Genomic DNA, 19663 nt, shown 5'->3' on the forward strand with positions numbered 1-19663 from the left:
ATTTTTCACTTTTTTTTTTTATTTCTCGGCTTAAATATTTGACTAAATATACAGTTGTTGCTCAATAAGTCGTAAATCTGTTTCTGAATACATTGTAAAGATTTCCTTAATGCTCAAAGAAAATATTTCGAGAAAATTAAAAAATTGCGTTTTTTACAAAAAACGTGGATTAAAACTCACAGTTATTAGTAGGTTTTGTCTAATTCATACATAAATCAAGGTTCAATCTATTTATTTTCATATTCGCCTCACTGTGAAGTTTTGAAAAATTAAGGTAAGACTTTCCGTTGATATTCTTGATGTGGAACCTCATTTGACAATGTTATGAGCCTCATTGATATATTTTTAACTTATTTTTTTAGTTTCGACTTAAATATTCTACTAAAAATTACCAACAAATCGTAAATCCGCTTCCAAATGCTTTATAAAGTTTTCCTTAATGCTCACAGGAAATATTTCGCGAAAATAAAAAATTTGCATTTTTGACAAAAAGTATGGGTTAACACTCACAGTTGTTAGTCAGTTTTGCAAATTTGTACATATATTATCGCTCAATCTTTTTGTTTTCACTACTATATTTTTCATTTATTTTTGTTGTTTTCGAATTAAATATTCTACTAATTAAACATTTGTTCCTCAATAAATCATAAATTCACTTTCAAATGCCTTATAAAATTTTCCTTATTGCTTATGAAAAATATATTGCTCAACTATAACCCACGTTTTCAATTGGTTTTCCGAATTTTTGCCAAATCTTGATAAGCCTATCTTCAAGTCATTCTCACCGCTCTACATATTTCCTAATATCAATGTAAAACAGTCCGAAGATTTTCGACACCTAGAAATCGATTTTGTTTCCTGTTATTAGTTTTTATTAAGATATTTCACATACATGAACCACAGACTTACAGATGACTAGGGCAAAAGACCTAGAGGAAAACCTAAAAATACTTGAAAATATACTATAAGCGAAGTTTTATGTACTTTGTAGTATTAAATAAAAAGGAAGGTGTCGTAGCTGTCGAGGACTAAATGCTTCTGAAACAATAATATACAACGCCAAATTGCCAAACAATTGTAGTGAAAAAATTAAGCCCAATAGCAGACAGTGCTACAACCCCTATAAAATAAAACCTCGGCCAAAAATTTCAGGATCTAAGGCGGCGGCGGCGACGATTTCCCCCGTCAAAAGCTTGTTCTACAATATACAAATGCCAAATTGCTAGACACACATACCGTCCCAAAACTCTGCCACAACATCGTAGGTTGCAACGGGATGCCGGTACCGAAGCCGGAACTGAACTTGCACAGCACCACCTCCCAGCCCATTTACTAGAAAATAGAGCATGACAAGTAATCCGCTTCCTATATGTGTTAACTCTTCCTTTTAAAGGGGTTCGATTGTCCCACTTTTTAGTCTCTCCATACGGGCTTGAAGTCCGGATAATGCCCTCTCATCCATGGGGTGAACCCCAATCTGGAGTGGGTTCTCTGATGCACGAGGAATCTGACCAGAGAGGCTCTGGTTTACGTTGTCATTCACATACATTAACGGCCTGGTTTCTTGATCCGGGTTCCCAGCAGCTGCGGCCAACTGCATGCTCTTCATCCTCTCTCTAATCGCATCCAAGGTTCCGTTGGTCACTGTAGGTTCCAAGATGAGTTCTAGTGTAAGGTCATTATAGTCGATAACAAAAAAAAAAAAAAAGAATCAAAGGTGCAGGAGAAGAAAAAAGGTAAAAACATTAATACAATTACCTCCACCAATATATCTCTCATTCCTTTGGTCTACCAAAGAGTTTTCGGTGAGACCTCTGGCATTATTCAGCCTGTATTCTTCAGTATATGATGGCGGTAGATTAAAGCTAGTTGGTTCAGATTTCACATTTAATGATTTCGAATCAACCAAGGAATTCGTGTGTACAGGGGACAGGGGTGCAAATTCAGGTGAAGAAGCATTTAGAGTAGCTGGGGGAGGAGTTGGCATTGGCAAACTTGAAGGAGTCCTTCCAGCTGCGGCATTCTTCTCCATCTGTGACAAAGAACATGGTAATTTATTTCTGCGGCAATGAAACCTAATTTACTTTCTCAGGAATCATTAAATGTGTGCCAGCAAGAATATTTTGCCGGTGGTAATGATGATACTGACCTGCGCCAAACCATCTCTAATATATGTCCGGAAAGCCTCGCTAGCATTTTGGAGTTGAGAGAATATATCAACCTGAAATAAGTTTTACAAACTTCAGAAACAGAAGATTCATGCTGAGAAATCAATGGCTTGCCATGCAGGAGGCGAAATCCTAAATCACGTCAATAATTCCTAAAGACTACTTACACACATTACTTACTCTTGGGTACAGTTGGGTTATGCGATATAGTTCATATAGACCAATGCTGCAAGTTTGCTTGTCGCCAATCTTCTTGAATATGGCAGCAAGTTCTTGCTGAAAGTGAAACAGAACCAAAGAATGAGCATAAAAAAACATGACCATTTTACAGAGAGACTCGTAAACAGAACACTGAAATTGTGAGGAATAGCAAAGGAATTTACCGATAAGATTGTTAAAGATAAACAAGGTTGCAATAATACCTTTAACTGTGCATCAGCAGAATGTGTGGCAGATGAAGGATTGTTGGCTGCTGAATCACCCCAATGAGTTTGGCCCCCAGACCCAGTTGATGTCAGCATCCTTGCCGCAGCTAATGTCTGCCAGACCGTAACAAAAAAAGGCAATTAAGGATAAATCATTGTCCCTGTATAAATAAAAGTGGGACTGAAGAATTCAATTATCACCTCAAGATTAAGATCAATGTAGGCAAGAATGATGGGCTGCGGTTTTACGTCTATAGGAACCATGGAAAGGTGACCTTTAATTGCAGCTCCACGAAGCTTCACAAGCTCATGCAGAACGGTCTTCACCATACGCAGTGGTTTGTCATCAGCACCAGCTCTACAATGATTTTATTTTTCACAAGTCAGGAGAGAATATCACTGCATGAAAATGACCAGGACGGGATGAGACGGGGGATTTCAGGAATCTCTTTAAGAATACCTTCTCCTAATCTCTTCCATCCCTAAGTCTTGTAGGTATAAATGGATGCTTTGAAGGATACGGTCCAGTTCAACATCATATATTGTGCTTTGAAGAACCTGTGGAAGAGAATTGCTGATTTAAGAGAAACCCAAAGATTATCGAACACAAAGATTATGAAATGGCAACAAACAAAATAAAAACTTGATGTTTACATTGTGCTGATGTGCATGTGAGATATTTTTGTCACAGCTAACATGGCTCATGAAAAAAGAAGCTGAAAAGAAGGCCACGAATTTGGCAATACCTTTGTAAGTTTTATTAAACATTTGACAACCAGATCGGAGAACTTCTGATTTCTGGAAGCAAATGATTCATTGGATGCAGGTGATGGCCATCTTGAGGGATCTAAAGGACGTAAGAGGTTGATGAGAACAACAAAGGACGAAGTCCGATCTGCATTATCCTGCAAGAATAAAAATCATAGTTATAACTGATGTAACACCAGCAATTAATATGGGGAAACCAATGCAATAACAAGTAGATCTTAACCAGAATCTTTAGCATCAAAACATTCAAGGCTTTCAGAAGTTGGCTGCCATCATCCATATGGGGAACCCTTTCATCCAAAAGCCACAGTAGGAGCTCAGTGATTAGACTGTCAAGAGTACTTTCCTTGACAGCATAAGCAAGTCTTTTATTTTGAAATGTCTGCAAAGAAGTCCAAAATATCAGAATGTTAGGAAAAAGGTTCGTAAAAGGTAATAATCTTTTACATAGTACATTTAGATCACATGAGCTTGAATGAAAACTAAGGCAAGAACTTGATGGTATGTTTACCTGCATAAGAGTGTTCAGGACATATTTACAAGACCTAGATGAAGCTCCCGCCAAACTGAAGTCAAAAGTCTTTGCTACCTTTTTGAAGAATAAAAGGAAAGAGAAATTTCAGTAAATACTAGGGTTTGATTAAAAGATGACAAGTCCAGATGGAGAAGCATCTACAATGAACTGTTACTCTACTTGCCTTATTTGCCAAGCAAGAAACCAGTCTATCTACATCGCGCACTAGTTCATCCATAGCACTGCCTTCCGGATCATTAGTCGCCTGTGCCAACTCATGACACACTACTTTCATTCCTTCAACCGACTGCAGCACCAAAAACAAAAGGAAAAAGTGAAAAGTGGTTACAAGGAAATATGCACAAGAAAGAAGCAACTAAATTAAGATAAAACAAACTTGACCAGAGTCTACGTCCTTTTGATTATAAGAAAGAGATTGTTATCACATCCAAAAGAAAACAAACAAGATAAGTTGCATACCTGTTCAGGAGAACCCAAAGAAATGATATCCAAAGCTTCATTCCAGTCTGTTGGGCCATTGGCCCCTGTGAGTACATGGGGTGGCATCAGTTGCCTCTCCAAGTGAGGCTCAGGATGGCCATAGTTTCTCCTAGAAGAAAAATATCAACATATCCCACCAAAATTAGATAAATAATTACACTAGAAAACTAGATGTATTTGTACAAAATAAAGGTTTATAAAAAAAATTGAAATTTTTGTGTATACCCAGAAAGCATTGGACCAGAAACAGATCGAGCAACCTCCCCACTTTGCTCTGCTACATCAGGCCTAGTGACAAATATAAAAAGATTTAAGTTTACACGACTTCTATTAAGCAATCGACTGGGGTCAGGTCATGCAACAAATTTTTTCACGCATTTTAAACACTTTTAAAGGGTTAAGACTGCATCTGGCTTGCACGTTTATTTACAAATTTAATTTCAAAGAAAATATTGATGTCTCTTGGAAACACAAAACTGAAACCGTTTCATCTCAGTCTTATACCTTTAAGTTTATTTTGGGGTACAATTTCAAAGAGTACAAGAAACCATTAACACTTCAGGAAAGTTGGAAAAACATTATTTATAATGAATTTTCATTAAAATAATCTGATATCCAAATTCAGCTTCAGACCTGCAATCTTAGGAGTGTTGATTTGAATACTGATTTTTCGTGTCTAGTAAAGAATGCTTTCGCTTTTTTTTTTTTTTTTTTTTTTTTTTTTTTTTTTTTTTTTTGGGTACTTTACCCTTGAGAATTGAAAGTTGAGTATTAAAATGCTTTTTTGCTTTTTGGTAATATTTGACATTGGATTTGAAAGAGCAAACTGAAAATTTAGAACATATGACATCTAATCTCAGGTTGAGGTTCTCATCTCACATGAATCTGCCGATCTTCACTTCCTTTGGAATTTATATGAGAGAGAGAGAGTTAAACTGTCTTGAAAAAATAAAATAGATGTACTGTTCAGATGATGCAATTTCCACCATCCAAAGTCTTCAAGTCCAATGAGATAAAAAGTGAGTCCAAATGTGTCCCTTTGACCAGACCCCGAACTAATCCATTACTTGTAACCCTAAAACCTAAAGATATAATTTATGGCAGTAGCAGTTCATGCAATTTAGTCAAAGTTTCCTATCCAAACGAAGGCTTCCTAATCTGCTGTGTCCATATTTTTAAGTTTAACTGAACAGATAGTGATTTATACGTTCTCTTTAAGGAACTATGTAACTACTCTATCTTCTCTTAGTGTGCAAAAGTCATAGCAAAAGCACATACCCAATTTCCCTGACAGAACGCCTCAGAGAAGCCCTGGCTTCGCCTGGCTTTCCTTCCTTCCTTTTCTCCATTTCTCGAACCTGAAAAGAATTATTCTGATTAACAGAAAACAAAATAAATCACACAATACATGAACTTAATGGGACATAAAGATATACTGACCTTCCACTTAAATCGATCATCTAGCATGCTTTTCTGAGCATCTGTTAACTTTCCAACATATCTCCATATGTCCTCACCTAAGGAAAGGATAAAAAGTTTGCTTGATGAGAGAACATATCACGTTGGTAAATAACCTTGGGCACATATTAAACATTAGTTTAGAATTACGGCCAACAAGTTTAGCTCATTATGTGGCATCATGACATACCAAGAATCTTATAACCAGTAGCTAGCGTATTTAAAGCAGCTTTCCTAATTTCACCATCTCTTTCTGCTGTCAAGCTCGCAACAATTTGCAAAGACTTTAGTTGTCCACTAATCTGCCAGAAAGAAGTAGACTTAAGTATCCTGCAACACAATTAAGTATAATGTACCATATACACAATTGTATCTAAAACATACAAGTATGCACAGGCTTACCTCAGCTACGTGGTGATCAATCAAATATCCAACAAGATCAGCACACTCAATTCGAGTACGGTTGTTCTTAGAACGTAATCCCTCCAAAATATAAGGGAAGCTTTTTGCAGCAGTATATGCCTGCACAATTTGTTTGGTCAACTCCCGCATTTTTTCTCGTACTTTCTCAATGTTATGCCCGAGCTGCAGCACAAGATTCAACATTTCTGTTAGCAAAACTCCATTCAAGCCTTCTACTAAATACAAAAATATTCAGTTCTTCCAAGGTGTGGCAATAAAAATAGAAACCTTCTCTATCAAGCATGGAAAAAATATGGCCGCTTCTGATTCAGTCAACATGTACGCCTCATCCCTAAATGTATCAAAAAGGTCTGGCAGAAATTCCAGCACCTGTAAATCAGAACATACGTGGTTAGAACAAAACACCCAGGAAACCGTAACACTTAAAAAGCAAGGAAATAAGAGTGAACGAAAACAAAGAGACCGCACCTTTAACAGGCATGTTGTGTTCGATTTACAAAATTGTAAAACAAACCACCTCAGCAGTATATCCAATACTTCAATAATTTCCTTTTTAATGGTTGGAAGCGCCTGGAATGCATACACAAGAACATGGGTCAAACTAAGCAGGCATATTCGATACAAATAGAGATACTAGGAATAGCAGAAATATACCTTCTGTAGTATCTCAAGCCCATCAACCTGCTTCTTAAAATCTGTAGAAAGAAGCCGCCTATGCACATCCTCTCTAAAGTACTTCGTCATATCATTCTGCATGTAATGCCCGATTAAAATACTTTTCATAAATGCAATGACAATGGAAAACACAAGGAATTGTTCTGTGAAATCTGTACAAGTACAAACCTCAAGATCTTGAATCTGTTCTATCCGTGGCTCTTCAAACTTAAACTTTTTAGCTACCAATCGCTCTCTATCCTCCTGTAGTTCAAATATCCATTCATCAATAGACTCAAGATTAGCAAACAAGTTCAATTTCCATGCTATTGTCATATGTACCTTAATTGAATCTTTAACATTTATCAAGGCCTGTGACTGGACAGCTATATCTTGGATTGACAGCATGGAATTTGATCCCTTTGTGGGAATGGTCCTCTTTGCAATTCAAAGGACAATCAATTAATATGATCATAACATCTAAAAAAAAGTTGTTATCAACTACACAAGAGGGACGTACTGAAGTAGCTTTGGCTCCATGCTTCAGAACTCCATTGGAAGCAGACTTTCCAGCCCTTGAAATGCTTTTGGAAGTTGGGGCTGTCGGTATTGCTTTGGCCGACTCAAAAGATTCTAAGAGGAAACCATTCAAATTAGTTGATTAGTTTAATGCATTATAAGCAAAAACACCAGAGCTAAGAATTTGACAAACACACCTTTAAAAGATACATGAGGATTCAATCGTTCAACAAGAGCTAAAGTTGGCCCATGAATATCTCTCAAAATCTTCACAACCTAAACCAGTAATATAAACAAATAAATGAGAAGATATCAATCAATCGAAATGTGAAAAGGAATAAAAAAAAAGTTAACCATAGTTGTCTAGCACACTTACCGTTTCATGCCCACTAACTCTCAAAATTTCAGAAACGCATGTCTCTGCTGCTTTACGAACATCTGAGGATTTATCCTATAAAAGATTCCAGACATCCAAGTTTTTTCAAAAGCGAGTAATATATGAATAAACTTAAGCGTACATATATGTACTAGCATATATACATACACATTTGTGTGTCCGTGTCACAGAGTGTGTCTGTTACTTAAGCGTTTTACATCATTGTAAGATTTTTTTCAATGTGTGCTTTGATGGATGGACAGGGTTAAAATAAATAAGAAAAGAATTTCTTATGATAATCAATTACAATTTACCGTCAAAGCAGAGGAAGCTGGTTTCAGAAGATGAGCAGCATCAGAGAAATCACTTAACCCAGAAAGCTGTCTTGTCAACCATTCAAAAAGATCTTTCCGCCCTTCAGCACCAAGCTTGGTGTCTGATATAGCTGCTGTAATATAAGGAACCTACAACAACATACTGTTACACTACTTGACATGAGACTCAAATTTCAAATCACGAATAGAGATAAAAGACAGTCACCATTTTATCAAGATGAACAGCAGAGAGCCATGAGTCTAACGCAGTTAAAGTGCATTCTCTCATATGCTTCTTATTGTCTCCTAGACATTTCAAAACATCTGACAGAATGCCCTGCAATTCATGCAAAAGTTCAACTGTATTAAAAACAACAAAACAGATATTTCATATAAGTAGTTGTCAAATTGGAATTGGGATATAAACAAACCTTGCTGAACTTTTCAACTGGTGCGCCCATTGCAGATGCAACATTACCAACAACCGTTAAGGTTGCAGCGACCAAGTTCTTGTTGCTATCATATAAACGCCCCCTTAAGGCACCAAACAACTCCGCTGGCAGTCAAACAATAAACAAGTTATCAAGAAATTGAATGGCAACTATTCTGTAGGTAACAATAAAATATATTGTTTGTACCCGTTCCAGTTGGCTGGATGCGCTTATTAGCTTCTTCTAAAATTTTATTGACAGCTTCTATTGACTCCAAGCGAACCTGGAAGATGGAAAAAGAACACACTCAATATAGCTTCTAACAAATAACAACTTTCTTAAAACAACCATTAAAAACAGCATACAGACATAACATAATTCAAAAACAAGACCTTCCAATCAGGACTCTCCAAACTCTTCAGCAGCGTAGGGGTGACCTTTCCACTAATATCTTCACGTGGAAGGCCATCTAACCCGCCAACAGAGACAGATGAAGTAGATTCCGTTACCCTAACACTTCTCTTCAGAACCACAGAAGCACCCTGGAAAATAATAAAAGACATGAGTTGCTAATAAACAAGAAAGACTGATGTATGCAAACTTTGACTATCATAAGGAATACCTCAAATGGATTCTTTTCATACTCTGCATCCAGTGCACTGAGTAGTGCAGGTTTAACATCAGTAAGAAACCCTTTAATATCTGAAACATAGAGGTAATCTTAGAAGTGCCGAAATGAAGATGAGGTATGGAGCCAAACTAAAAAGACTATTCACCTGGACCAACAAATTTATGTATAGCACCCAAAAGCTTAATAGTAGAGTTCCTAGTGGCAGCAGCACTGGACTGCAGTCCAGTTTCTTTACAAAAATCGATCAAATCCTGTAAAACATATTATCCTCTTTATGTAAATTACTAAGTACTAATTGATGACTGGAACAGATGAAAGAAAACAAATCGGCTAAATCGGAACAGAATCCAAAAACCTTAAGTTTCACATGTGCGACACCAAAGTCTTCAACTGCTGAAACCATCCACAATACTCCCTCGCTGAGAACCTTAGGGTTCTTGTGCTCTTTCATAATTTTGTAAAGCTACAATAAGCAGAAATACCAATCAATCATTGGAAAACGAGCAATATATAGTGCATGCTCATGGGTATAAGATTAAGCATCCTTGCTTTCAGGAAAAACAGAAGGCATTCAGAAAAATGATGGCTAGTAGAAGAATCACATCTAAACTTACTCTTTCAAAAATTAATCCTGGACCTATGGCTTCAGAAAATGCAGTGAGGCACTTCATGGCATGAGTCCGGGTCTTGATATCTGCAACCCGTTCACTAATACCTGTCAAAGTGCACAACACCATTAGAAGCTAGATTGACAACCATACATGTTCATCCACAGCAACAACCTGAAGAGCGACAGAAAGCAAACCAAGCTCCAATCCTGATGTCTGATCTAAATTAAAATAAAAACTCACCCAGAAGACAAAGTACTACACATTTCTTAGGAAACTTCTTCGCAGTGGACGCCATATAGGTAATAACTTCAATAACCTGTTGCTGAACCTGCATTACTCAAAATACGCGTCTTAATAAATTTTACACCGAAACACTAATAAGAGAGAAAAGCAAACAAGATCTTATTAAACCTGCCTAACAAAATATTCAAAGCATAAATACCTGAACATTTTTTTCACTCCAACCAGGGACAGCACAAAGTAAACGAACTAAAATCTCAATTGAATGGTCAATGTCCTGTAAACCTTCAACTTGCTGTTTAAATGAGGATATGGCTGCAACAAAATCGAATATATTACATTCAACCAGAATATTGCACGGAAAACATGGGAATATCAACCGTGTCAATCGACCACCAAAGACAAAAGGCAAACACATTAATCAACAACAGAACAGAGAAAAAAAAAAAATTGTTTACCATTGAAGAAACTACTAAATATACATACAACACAATGGGAAAAAAATTCATGAGATGTCTGAATATAAACTATAAAGTATTGTATCAATTTATGCTGCTCAAAAGGAAATCGTCCTAGCATCAATGAAGAAAAATCTAAACAAAAAATATTAGAGCCATGGGTACCGGTCATGGTAGTTTTCCTTCTAGCAATACAACTCATCAGCATAACAATACTCCAAAAAGCTAAAATGGGAAAACCGCATAGCTTTGGTACCTTGATCGTGACGTCAATTCATACCAGCAGAAGAAATTGTTAGAAGGTCAAAATATTACTTAATCTAATACTAGGAATACATACTATACATTTTGACATGCAAATATTCACAATGCACCCATAAGCAGATCTTAAACAATCAATGAAGGCTTAAAATAAATATGTATAAGTATAACCATATCTATGGATGAAATTTTTCAGAAACATGAGGCATAAGCTTTTAATGTCATAATCATTAACATTGATGAATAAGCATCATCACCAACCTTCAAGCCGTTCTTTCCATGCACTACTCTTTAATTGAGAGACGGTATCTTCTTGTATAAGAGAACCTAATCTGCTCTCAATCTCTTCAAGACTCATATCACCTGGCTGTAACATTTCACAACCAAAGGTGCGGTCAAGAAAACATCTTTAATAATGTTACTAGGAAAATAACCAAAGAGCATATTAGCCAAAAATTAAGTACCTCAACATCTTCAGGTATTTCAATTAACTTAGAGGCTTTTGGCTGCACAGTTGCATCTCCCTTCTTACTGCCACCCGATTTAACAGATCCCCCTTTTTGTTTTGCAGGCTAATGACAATATCAATGTGTCAACCATGCAACATGATGATGATAATAAATCCAAAATAATTTCAAAAAAGTAACCACAGATTAAAAATTTAGAGCTAAAATGAACTCACAGCTGCCTGAACAGGCCTCTTCCCACTAAGCATGCTTGCAGCTGACCTTCGAACAAATGAACTGTCTGTAGTCTGCATACAATTTAGTCAACATAAAACCTTTACGATCAAAGATAGTCTGGTATCCAGAATGGTAATCTAACAATGCAAAATATGTAACAGGATAATATCTATTTATATGAGCAAAAAGACAGTAGGAGAATAGAAGGGATTCTAACAACCAATCTGTAGCGTGTAATGTAAACCCTAAACTGAAAGACAAGAAGGAACCTACCTCCAACGAGGGTGCAGTCACACCAGAGCTTTGGGCTGCAGTTGGCATATGAGGTGTAGAGCAAAGTGAGAAATTAAAAAACTTTGAATACTCAAAGAGAAACAGTAATTAGAAGCACCAAAAAGGAAAATGAACCTGAGCTTGCAGTAGTGGATGCATCACCTTCAGAACCCATAATCATTTCAGAGAGCTTCTTTCTTCTGACATCATCAAGTTTCTCAAGTGACCTTTCCATGGGCCTCATACCAACCATCTAAAGAAAATGGACATGGGAGACATGAAATTAATGTCAGTATTTACCATCCAAGCCTAAGACACAAACCTTAAACCAGTTTACTGCATTGAACATACTACCTTAGCTATTGCTGCCAAAGCTGAAAAGGATGCATCCCTCACATCTGGGGTTCCATCGTTGAGGCACTACAAGGTCCAGATTGTTTTGTTTCAGCCATTGCATGCAATTACAAATTTGAAAGTACAAATAGCAAAATATAGTTTAAACCCTGCTAAACGAAATTGTTGTTCTAATAGGTTTGCAACTATACCCATTCTTATATTTAATAATGTATCCCATAGGACTGGTTTTGAGGACTGTTCTCAATTGGCTATTAAAACTGACCAAACAAATAAAAAAGACGTGAACTTTCAACCCCCATGCAATAAATACAGAGTTTTTTCTAACCTTTTTTTTTTTTGTACATATATGGAAGCATTGAGCACATAATATTCATATTATAAAACATTACAAAATATTTGAACGAAAAACAAGGAAAAAAAACAGTAGACATCAAGGCAAACACTGACCTCCATTAATATAGGAACGTAATCCTTGTGTAACTTTAAAACAACAGCCTTGTTGCTTGTTTCAATACAAAATGTCACCCAGTTCAAAGTCAATGAACGCACAAGTGGTACTTTATTTTTTACTGCTGTCTTAACATCTACAATACAAAGCATTCATCAAACATTAACGTCAAAAACTGCCTAACCAGAGAATTACATCTTGCCCTCAAATAATCAGTAAAATAAGACAATATTCAATACCAAGAAACGATAGATGACGTCAGTGCATACAAACGAAATTCACAAAGTGAAAATGATGCATAAATTACTGACTAAAACATAAAACCTGCCTTCAACAATGTCAATGAGATTTAAGCAGCCAGCTGTATGCATTGCTTGAAGAGCTTGTGAGAGCGCCTCAGTCATAGTTGGCTTTTTTTCTTTCAATTTTTCCTATGCAAAACAAAAAGGAAAGATAAGTATTGAATCATAAATCTCTTCAAAACATTATAGATGATGTAGTGTAAAAATAAACTTCATAAGCTAAATCCTCAGGTTGTGTTTGGAGGAGAGATTTGCAAGTACCAAGGGATTTGCAGTGTTTGTAGATACAATGCATTAAAAGGGATTTCCAAAAGAGTACTTCAAAGAAGTCATTTGTAAATCCCTTGATTAAGTCTTTTGTAATGTGTTTCTCCAAAACCCCTTGGTACTTGTTAATCCCTCATCCCAACATGGCTAAACCCTCATGCAGTGCAATCTAAATCCCTCTAACAAATTTATCCAAAACCCCTTTGTACTTGCAAATCCTTCGTCCAAACATAGCCTCAGTGAAATAAATTAATCAAGACGAAAAATTGTTTGCCCAAAACCATCAGAAGGAAAGGTAATGGAGCATGCCTACATGCAGAATAAAGCTTTCCACTTCAAAACATCAAAGCAGGCATGGCAAATCAAGAGAGAAAAATATAAACAACTACTTCAAATGCAAAGCCTTAACTTAAAACTGAAAAATAATCAAATATAGACAATAGTCATGGCAGCAGAAGTAACTTGCTCTGGGATACCTCATACATAGTTGGATTGTTTTAGAATATAGTTCAACATTAAAATAACAATGAACCTTCAAAAGGGTATAGCAATAAACTTACAAGTAAACCTGGCAATAGAAATCGTGAACTCCCAGAAAAATGAGTTCTTAGACCCTTAGCAAGATTACCAATAGCTTGAATAGCTTCAACTGCAACAGCTATGTTCACATCTGTTATAAGCTGCAGGAGAAATATATTTCACTGAGAGAAATGAATTGGACAGAGAACAATGTTGAAGTGAGCACAAAAATACTTGTTTCAACTAAAATACATAAAAATACCTTCTTTAATGTCCGACAGATTTCTGTAAAATCGCCGGGGGCAATTCTTTTAGTTGAAGCAAGCTTGGTTAACTCTGCAACAGCCTCCTTTCGTTCTGACCACTTTGTAGCTTTCTAGAACATAGTGAAAATATTGACAGCAATAAGCAGCGAGAACAAAGCATGCATAACTTAAAAGGATAAACTGTGTATAAGATCACCTTTTCTGGTGAAAGTAATATCAAATCCACATCCACTATGGAAACAAGTAATTCACATCCACTAAGAAACAAAAAAAAACTGCATTTTAAGATAGAGAGATAACACTGACCACTCCATCCCAAAATCCAGACTTCTCCAGAGGAGTCAATATATCAACAGGATCAACAAGCTCATATTCATCTATTTCCTGAGGAGCTGACAATCACATATAAAATTCAGATAAGATTGATAAAATATGTAAGCATAAGAGATAAATACTGGCACATAAGAGATAAATACTGGCGCAGCAATGTCTAAAGCCTAACATATGTAAGCATAAGAGATAAATACTGGCGCAGCAATGTCTAAAGCTTAACATATGTAAGCATAAGAGATAAATAGTGGCACTGCTGTTAAATGTGTTTTTAAGATACATTCAGAAAAGATTGATAAAAAATATGTAAGCATAAATGATAAAATAGTGGCACTGCAATGTCTAAAGCCTAACAGATAAAATTACTTTCTCTCACTGCAACAAGATCTACATAATCTACTCAAATATCATTTGCGAAATAGAAAAGCAATTATAAGTCCCAAGAGTCAATCAGATACCATCTGCTGCAGATTCCTCCGAAAGACTAGGACCAACTACTTCAGAAACAGCTTCCTTTTCTGGCTCCTTGTCTTGCTCCGATCTAATAAATACAATTAAGACAATCCAGTATAAGTTAGAGCCACATACATGTGTCCTGCCTACAGTTAAAAACACATTTAACAGCAGACTTCTCACCTGATTTTGCGAGATGCCCTGGCTATCCCTGTAACATTTACAAGCTCAGCCTCCAACTCTTTTTTCTTCAATGAAAAAAGGGGGCAATAGAGTTATTCATTTTGCCAAGAAAAAATGAACGGAAAGTTACTTGCAACATATACAAATATTTATCATACCATTGTATCCCTCATCTTCTCAAACAATATTGATTTAACAGGATCTTTTCCTATCCAACGACAAAGCTCAAGAGTAAGCCCTTTGGAACATGCACGAACATTTTGATCTTGATGGTCAAATAGTTCAGGGAGCATCTTCAAAATCCTTTTCGGAGGAACAACTTTTGCGCCAAATTCACTATTACAGTGAGTAATATTATAAACCAGTTAGAAAAACAAGTTGAAGAATATATAACTAGTTTTCAGAAAAGAAATCTCTGTGGAAAACCTTAAAGCCTGAAACATGACATCAATTGCAGGCACAACAGCTTTGGAAACTTTGTTTTTTATTGCCTTCTCCATAGCATCCTACAATAAACCAAACCATTGTAAAGGTCAACAACATTCTTCATCAAACACAGCAGACAGAAATAAACAAAATGGTTATAAACCAACAGCACTGATCCTAAACTACTTCCATTCCATGTAATTGCCTTCCATCACTCTTTTCTCACTTGTTTTCAATTGTTGTAAACACCAAAGAAACAACTAACTCTGGTATATAGATGCCTGACTTAATTTACATAACGTGGCTCCAACCCAACAAGACACCCTCCCTCTCTCCCTTCCTTTCTGCCACCAAAAGTCCACGTATGCCTACATATGAACCAGGAGTAAAGCGAAATAGCAATGGCCTCATTCTATTACATGTAGAATGCCCTCTGCTGCCAAGTTTAAATCTTTACATTTAGCTCATATGTCTATATTTGACAAGTCCTTCATGCCAAGACCAAAACTAAGAAATAACTACTGGGACTAATCAAACGGAAACAGCCACCAACACTTCACAACTTACTGCAACTGCTACTAATACTACATTATATGAGAGTTCACTTGAAAACTATCACAATTAAAAATAAAAAAAAGGCACTCCAGTCTACACTGGAGCAAATTACCATGTAAACAAACAAACCAAAAAACATAACTTACCAAGAAAGCGTCCACGGCCTCCAATTCAACCCAAAGCATAAATGCAGCTTGAGCCTTTTCCACCGTCTTCGGCCTGCCAGTGAGGCATTTGGCCACAATGGCATCACAAACTTCCTTGGCATATCTGCAGCACACAAACTTTAAATTAGCAATTCGATCAAAGGCTTGTAACAAAACAAGTTAAAAAATAAAAACAATTAGGATAAACTAAACCTTCCAGCATCAGCATCCGCAGCTCGTAAAAATGCAATCAAGGCATCGAGCGCCTTCTCTTGCACGGGCGAATTGGAATCCGCCAGAGTCTTCCTAAAAAGCGGACCTAACCAAAAAAAACAACACACACAAAAACTAAATTATAACCACGCCAAAATGCAAATGCAGAGGAAGATTGGTCACCACCAGTATCCAAAAACTAAAAAAATTAAATTAAACAAAAACACACAAAACTCACCATCCCCAAGTGTAATTTCTTACCAAATTCACGAAGGCGAGAGTCTTTGGGATCGGCGATGGAGTCGCAGAGAGCGGCCAAGTCAATGTTGGCCTCGTTCCTCACCTTCCAGTTCTTGTGGAAGAGCCGATCGTCCCACGGCAGTTTCTTCGCCTCCTTGAGCAATTTCTCCTCCTCCGACATTTCTCAAATCAAAAAATGGAAAAATCGCCGTGCCCTAAGTATCTGATCTGCACAAATGCAAATGCAGAGCGTGCAAGGGCAGATCGGGATCCAGAATTTTTGGAAAAGCAATTCGGAATACAAAACCTAATTTTGTTGACAGAAAGGTATTGTAACCATAGAGTGTTGGGCAAGAGAGAGAGAGCTCAATCGAGGAGAGAGAGAAAATGACGCACTGTTGCTGGTTTGGCTTTATTTAGACGGCAGAAATTATTTTCTCTCTTATATTTTTACTTTTCAAAATTTCTCTCTTATTTTTTTACTTTTCAAAATTTCTCTCTGTTGACGAGTGATGGCGTTTAAGCCGTCCGATTGAAGTTGCCCGCGATTTCGACCTTTTATTTCAAATTAAAGGCCGGCCTTGCGGGAGATCCACGCGATGGAGTTGTGAGCGCGTCGCAGTGGATTGTAGTCCGGTGCGTGTGATGTCGTTTTCGCTTTTTCGAGCCTCTTAACGACACAAGAGCGTTCATGAGTCACCCCCACATTAAAACCGTGGGCACCATATTGCGTTTTACCGCGCGGAAAGCAATTATGTAAATACACTCCAGTGTGTTAGACCAAACCATCTTGGCTATTTGCCAAATTTTCCCACTTATTTTTCCCCCTCTAAACCCAACTCAACTCAAGTCAAATCTTTAGGTTAAAAGCCAAATGCCAAACCAAGGTCAAATACTCTCCAATAAATAACCCAAAAATGTGTGGACTCACCCAAAGGGAGCCCACTCTCAGCCCGATCATGGGCCCAACTCGTCCCACGTGAATTGAGGCCTTCAACGCCCGACAGGGTGGGAAGCACTGTCAAGGCCGTTGTTGGCCACCATCATGAACCCAACGACTCTTTTTATCATCCGACGGCTAGTCCAACAATCCAGATTCAAATTTTGCTTTTTTTTAAATGTAATTTTAAAATACATTGAATCCAATGTCTGAGATCGAATATAATCAAATCTAACGGTACAAAAAATATCTAACAGCCAAAATTTAAATCCAACGGCTAAAATAATTAAATTTTTTTTTAACTCAAAATTCACCTAAAGACTCTTTAAATACCTATGTATTTGATCAAACATCCACACAAAACTCAATTTTCTCCTACAATTCTTCCAATTTTTCTTTCTACCATTTTTTTCCATTTCCAAATTGTTCAACATGGCAAAAGAGCATATTAGAGGTCGTAATTGGACCTGTGAGGAAAATGTTGCTTTATGCTTGGCATAGGTTTCTGTTAGTGAAGATTGTGCAGTTGGCACGAATCAAAATAAAATGGTTTTGTGGGATAAAATCATTGAAAAGTTTCATAAAAATTGTGCTTCATGTGTGTAGGTTTATGTTTCACACGTTTCATGTGTTTTGTATGTATTTTGTATGTGTTTCGCGTGTGTCGTGTGTTTTACATGTGTTATGTGTATGCTTCATCTCTATCATGTGTTTTGTATGTATTTTGTATGTCTTCTTACATGAAATAATTCAAGTGTTTTTTCAGGATTCACTTGAATATTTACTAAGGATTGATTTCAAAAACATTTTTAACAAAAACGCTTTCGGTCATCTTAAAAACATTTTTAACAAGCCTTTAGATATTCAGTGAATTCTATTTAACCCAATTGGTCCCTTAACTTTAATTGAAGCATTGATTCCTCAACTAAAAATTCATTAACATTGGTCCCTCAACTCATCAAACGTGCAACTTTAATCATTTTCGTCAACTTCATTAGAATTTTTGTCAAAATGAGTCACATGACATGTATGTAAGAGATAAATCAAGGGTCAAATATGAAAAATCAAATAGGAAAAAATTGTATTAATGGTCTTTGAATTTTAATTCAACTGGAGAAACAGTCCTTCAACTTTAACCCAATTAGAGCAATAGTCCCTCAACTTTAACCTGATTGTAGTAATAGTCATTCCAACATAACTTATTTGATAGAATTTTGATAGAGTTGACGAAAAAAATCATAGATGCATGTTTTAATGAGTTGACGGACTAATGGCAATTGATTTTTAATTGAAGGACCATTGCTCAAATTTGATTAAAATTGAAGTACCATTGTGATAATTTACTCAATTTTTTTAGATTAGTAACAACTTTTCTCATTCAATAGTTTTACTTAAAATTTTAGCCTGAAATTCAAAAAAATTATTTTAACCTAACTTTTTGATAACTTTTTAAAAATATTATTTATGTAGATTATCCTAATATTTTTTATGAACATTTTAACATAAAAATATTTAAATAATGAAAAATCATTAAACCTACCTTATTCTTACACATATGCACCATATGAAAGAACATTCTTAAACATAAATACATAGATGGGTAGAAAGAAAAAAAAGGAATAATTGCTTGACAGTGGTTGATTTTGTGTAAATGTTTGAACAAATACATTTGAATTTATAGAGTTTTTGTGACATCCCACATCGCCCGGGTGTAACATCCCACATCGCCTAGGAGAGTGACCCTTAAATGTATATTCCCATCCCTACCTACCACGAGGCCTTTTGGGAGCTCACTGGCTTCGGATTCCGTAAGAACTCTGAAGTTAAGCGAGAAGGGGGCTAGACCAATCCCATGATGGGTGACCCACTGGGAAGTTGCTCATGAGTTCCCAAAAACAAAACCGTGAGGGAATGGTAAGCCCAAAGCGGACAATATCGTGCTACGGTGGTGGAGCGGGCCCGGGAAGTGATCCGCCCCGGGCCGGGATGTGACACCGGGGGAGTGATCCTTATGTGTATATTTTCATCCCTACCTAGCACGAGGCCTTTTGGGAGCTCATTGGCTTCGATTTCCATGGGAACTCTGAAATTAAGCGAGTAGCGCGCGAGAGCACTCCCATGATGGGTGACCTACTGGAAAGTTCTCGTGTAAGTTCCTAGAAATAAAACCGTGAGGGCGTGGTTGGGACCCAAAACGGACACTATTGTGCTACGGTGGTGGAGCGGGCACGGGAAGTGGTCCCCCCGGCCCGTGATGTGATAATTTGGTATCAGAGCCTAACCCTAGTCGTAGTGTGCCAACGAGGACGT

General features: G+C 36.8%; 1 protein-coding gene across 3 annotated transcripts; it reads right to left on the reverse strand.

The window, feature by feature from the left end:
• Positions 1-965: 965 nt before the first annotated feature.
• LOC137733440 (protein MOR1) lies at positions 966-17907 on the reverse strand. Of its 3 annotated transcripts, none has more exons than XM_088697118.1 (54): positions 16435-17907; positions 16174-16279; positions 15961-16084; positions 15260-15339; positions 14992-15169; positions 14834-14898; positions 14656-14738; positions 14174-14259; positions 13864-13977; positions 13643-13762; positions 12842-12944; positions 12513-12649; positions 12063-12128; positions 11871-11961; positions 11709-11743; positions 11435-11506; positions 11217-11324; positions 11014-11119; positions 10236-10348; positions 10034-10121; positions 9797-9897; positions 9538-9645; positions 9328-9433; positions 9174-9253; positions 8944-9093; positions 8759-8834; positions 8552-8676; positions 8347-8457; positions 8121-8270; positions 7807-7881; positions 7628-7706; positions 7432-7544; positions 7254-7349; positions 7101-7175; positions 6912-7007; positions 6726-6827; positions 6525-6626; positions 6237-6419; positions 6025-6136; positions 5817-5893; positions 5655-5734; positions 4602-4664; positions 4356-4485; positions 4056-4182; positions 3873-3946; positions 3585-3743; positions 3340-3498; positions 3054-3151; positions 2795-2951; positions 2591-2707; positions 2349-2444; positions 2150-2221; positions 1759-2032; positions 966-1644 (listed from the first exon to the last, which is right to left on the reverse strand). In XM_088697118.1, exons 1-54 carry the CDS (start codon positions 16592-16594, stop codon positions 1388-1390), a joined length of 6015 nt encoding a protein of 2004 aa, XP_088553244.1. In that variant the 5' UTR covers positions 16595-17907; the 3' UTR covers positions 966-1387. The 3 variants fall into 3 exon arrangements, with proteins under 3 accessions (XP_088553244.1, XP_068328691.2, XP_068328692.2); XM_068472590.2 differs by having other exon boundaries at positions 3873-3950; positions 4060-4182; positions 11844-11961; XM_068472591.2 differs by having other exon boundaries at positions 11844-11961.
• Positions 17908-19663: the final 1756 nt, after the last annotated feature.

The sequence above is a fragment of the Pyrus communis genome, chromosome 7, assembly GCF_041283825.1.
Source record: "Pyrus communis isolate YQ-2024b chromosome 7, ASM4128382v1, whole genome shotgun sequence".
Classification (NCBI taxonomy): domain Eukaryota; kingdom Viridiplantae; phylum Streptophyta; class Magnoliopsida; order Rosales; family Rosaceae; genus Pyrus; species Pyrus communis.